The following is a 2,070-nucleotide window of genomic DNA, read 5'->3' as shown; positions in this document are numbered from 1 at the left end:
TGATATACATTGTAGTTCCATAGCAAGGGGCTGGATTCACTAGCAATGTATTTTCTTTTCTTTTCTTTTTTTCTTGATAATGGTCTTGTATCTCAGTGAGATGGAATTCATTAAAGGCCACACCATCCACACTGTATCTTGTAATGGTAAAGGTGGTCTAAGGCCACCTTTCTTTGGAGGCATACAGTGCATTTTTCTGAAATACATAACCTGAATTTTAGTTACATATATTAGTAAAGTTTAATGTGATTTATAATCAAGGGAGTTATTACAGTACTCAAACTAAGTGAAATGAAAGTATAATAAGTCAAACATTTTTGCCTAAATTGGATTCCTGCACACTAAGTAGTCATGATCAAAACTGCTAACATTGCAGTTTTCCTCAAAACAAAACAGATATGAAACCTTCCATACCATAAGTAACTTTTATATTTTGCCTTACAATTACCCAAGGTCATATAGGAAACTTAAGGCAGTGTCATGAATCCAGGCACCAATTTGGAGTTCTTGACAACTTAATACCAGCTTCATTTTTTAGCTCCATAAAGATTAGTATACCTATATCCTTAAAGTTGAGTAGAAGATTAGTTCAGGGTTGGTTATCATTAAAAAATCCTATTATTCAATCTATAGTTTTATTGTAGATTAATACATCACATACTAGTTTTATATTGTACCCAGTGATATATGCAAATGACTCAATCTAATTCAGCTTTGAATATTGGCTACAGTAGTGTTGGTCTTCATTTGATTTTTTTAAAGTGATTTAAGCACATGTATCTATTTGTTCCTTCTTTCTTTTTTCAGGAACAAATGTGGATGAAGCAAAGCGCATACTTGCTGAATCAGGATGCAACATTGAGTCCACAAATGATTTGGATGAAGCAGCAAAGAAGGCTGTAGCTTCCATCAGTTAAATTTGGATTTTTGTTAAATTGCATCCTAAAATCACCATTGGCATCCAGTGTTGTAGTCCAAGTTTATTAAGAAAGCTGTTAGGGAAGAAGGTGATGCAGTTTTGTGTTTGAAATCATGTTGCAGTGCCTAATATATGCATATGAATATGCAGATACTGAGTGAGAAAGTTATGGAAAGAGGGAGGGTGAGTGAATATTGAGTGTGTGGATGAGGAATTGAACATGGAAGTGAGTATTTTGTTGGTGAGTGAAAGTATGGGCACAAACTAATGCATATATTTGGCAAAATATCCATTTTATGCACAGAAATGGTGCACATGTATATGTACACTAATTCCAAAGTTCAAACATATTAGGAGCCAAAATAATTTTGCTAGCAGTTGAAATAAGCAAACCTGATGTATTTTTAAAAGAATGACAGTTAGAAGCCGAGTGTCAGAGAGCATAATACTAATCCTGCTATTCACTTACATCCACAAGTTCAGGGATCCGTTCTTCGAAGGCTGCTGTTGTGCATCCCTTGTAGTGCCTTCCACACAGCATCAGTTTTGATAACTAAATGAAATGCATTTGCACAAAACTCCAGCGAAGTCCTCTTTGGCTCATTCCATTCTCACTGTGATTTCCTAACAATTGTTCAGTAAAGCACAGAATATTTTTATAGACTTTGGGTCCAAGGTTTGCTCATGGGTGTGTGGATGTATATGTATATATATTTGGACTAAACATGTTTTACATCATTTGGTGCTAAGAGTTTACCCCCTTTTTTATTAATGTCTGTTATGTTAGAGTTAACTCAAGTTTTCTAGCCTATGAAATTGATATTGTTCACTTCTTTTCGAGTAATGCATCTAAAAATTGACATTGGAGTTCATTGGAGTAATAGGCCTTTATTTTGTTGAAGGAAAAGGCAAATGAATTTGAATTGCATTTGCTACTTTCACTTCCATATTTCATTCCACATTTTGCATAAATGGATTGTACAGTTCCTGTTAATAAACTGATTTTATTCTTCATGTTGTTTGAGTTATTCTGATGTACATCTCCGAGGACAACAAAGGGCTTTAATTATCCAGAAATTTCTAAACATTGTCTTCTGTATTAATTAAGCAGTATCATTTATCACCTAACCTTGTTAGATAGGAAGTAATTT

The 2,070-nt window shown here is 34.0% G+C and overlaps 1 protein-coding gene across 1 annotated transcript in view; it reads left to right on the top strand.

The window, feature by feature from the left end:
• The window catches only part of ScsbetaG (Succinyl-coenzyme A synthetase beta subunit, GDP-forming), an 11,094-nt gene extending 9,163 nt beyond the window's left edge, over positions 1–1,931 (top strand). The window contains exon 10 of the mRNA XM_043008745.2: positions 808–1,931. Coding sequence (XP_042864679.1) covers positions 808–917 — 110 coding nt within the window. The 3' untranslated portion in view covers positions 918–1,931. The remainder of the gene's footprint in view (positions 1–807) is intronic.
• The last annotated feature ends 139 nt before the right edge of the window (positions 1,932–2,070 follow it).

Source organism: Penaeus japonicus, unplaced genomic scaffold (genome assembly GCF_977035675.1).
Source record: "Penaeus japonicus unplaced genomic scaffold, GWHDUDI00000001_assembly GWHDUDI00000039, whole genome shotgun sequence".
NCBI classification, from domain to species: Eukaryota; Metazoa; Arthropoda; class Malacostraca; order Decapoda; family Penaeidae; genus Penaeus; species Penaeus japonicus.
Note: the sequence above shows the minus strand (reverse complement) of the source record. Positions and strands in the feature narration are given on the sequence as shown.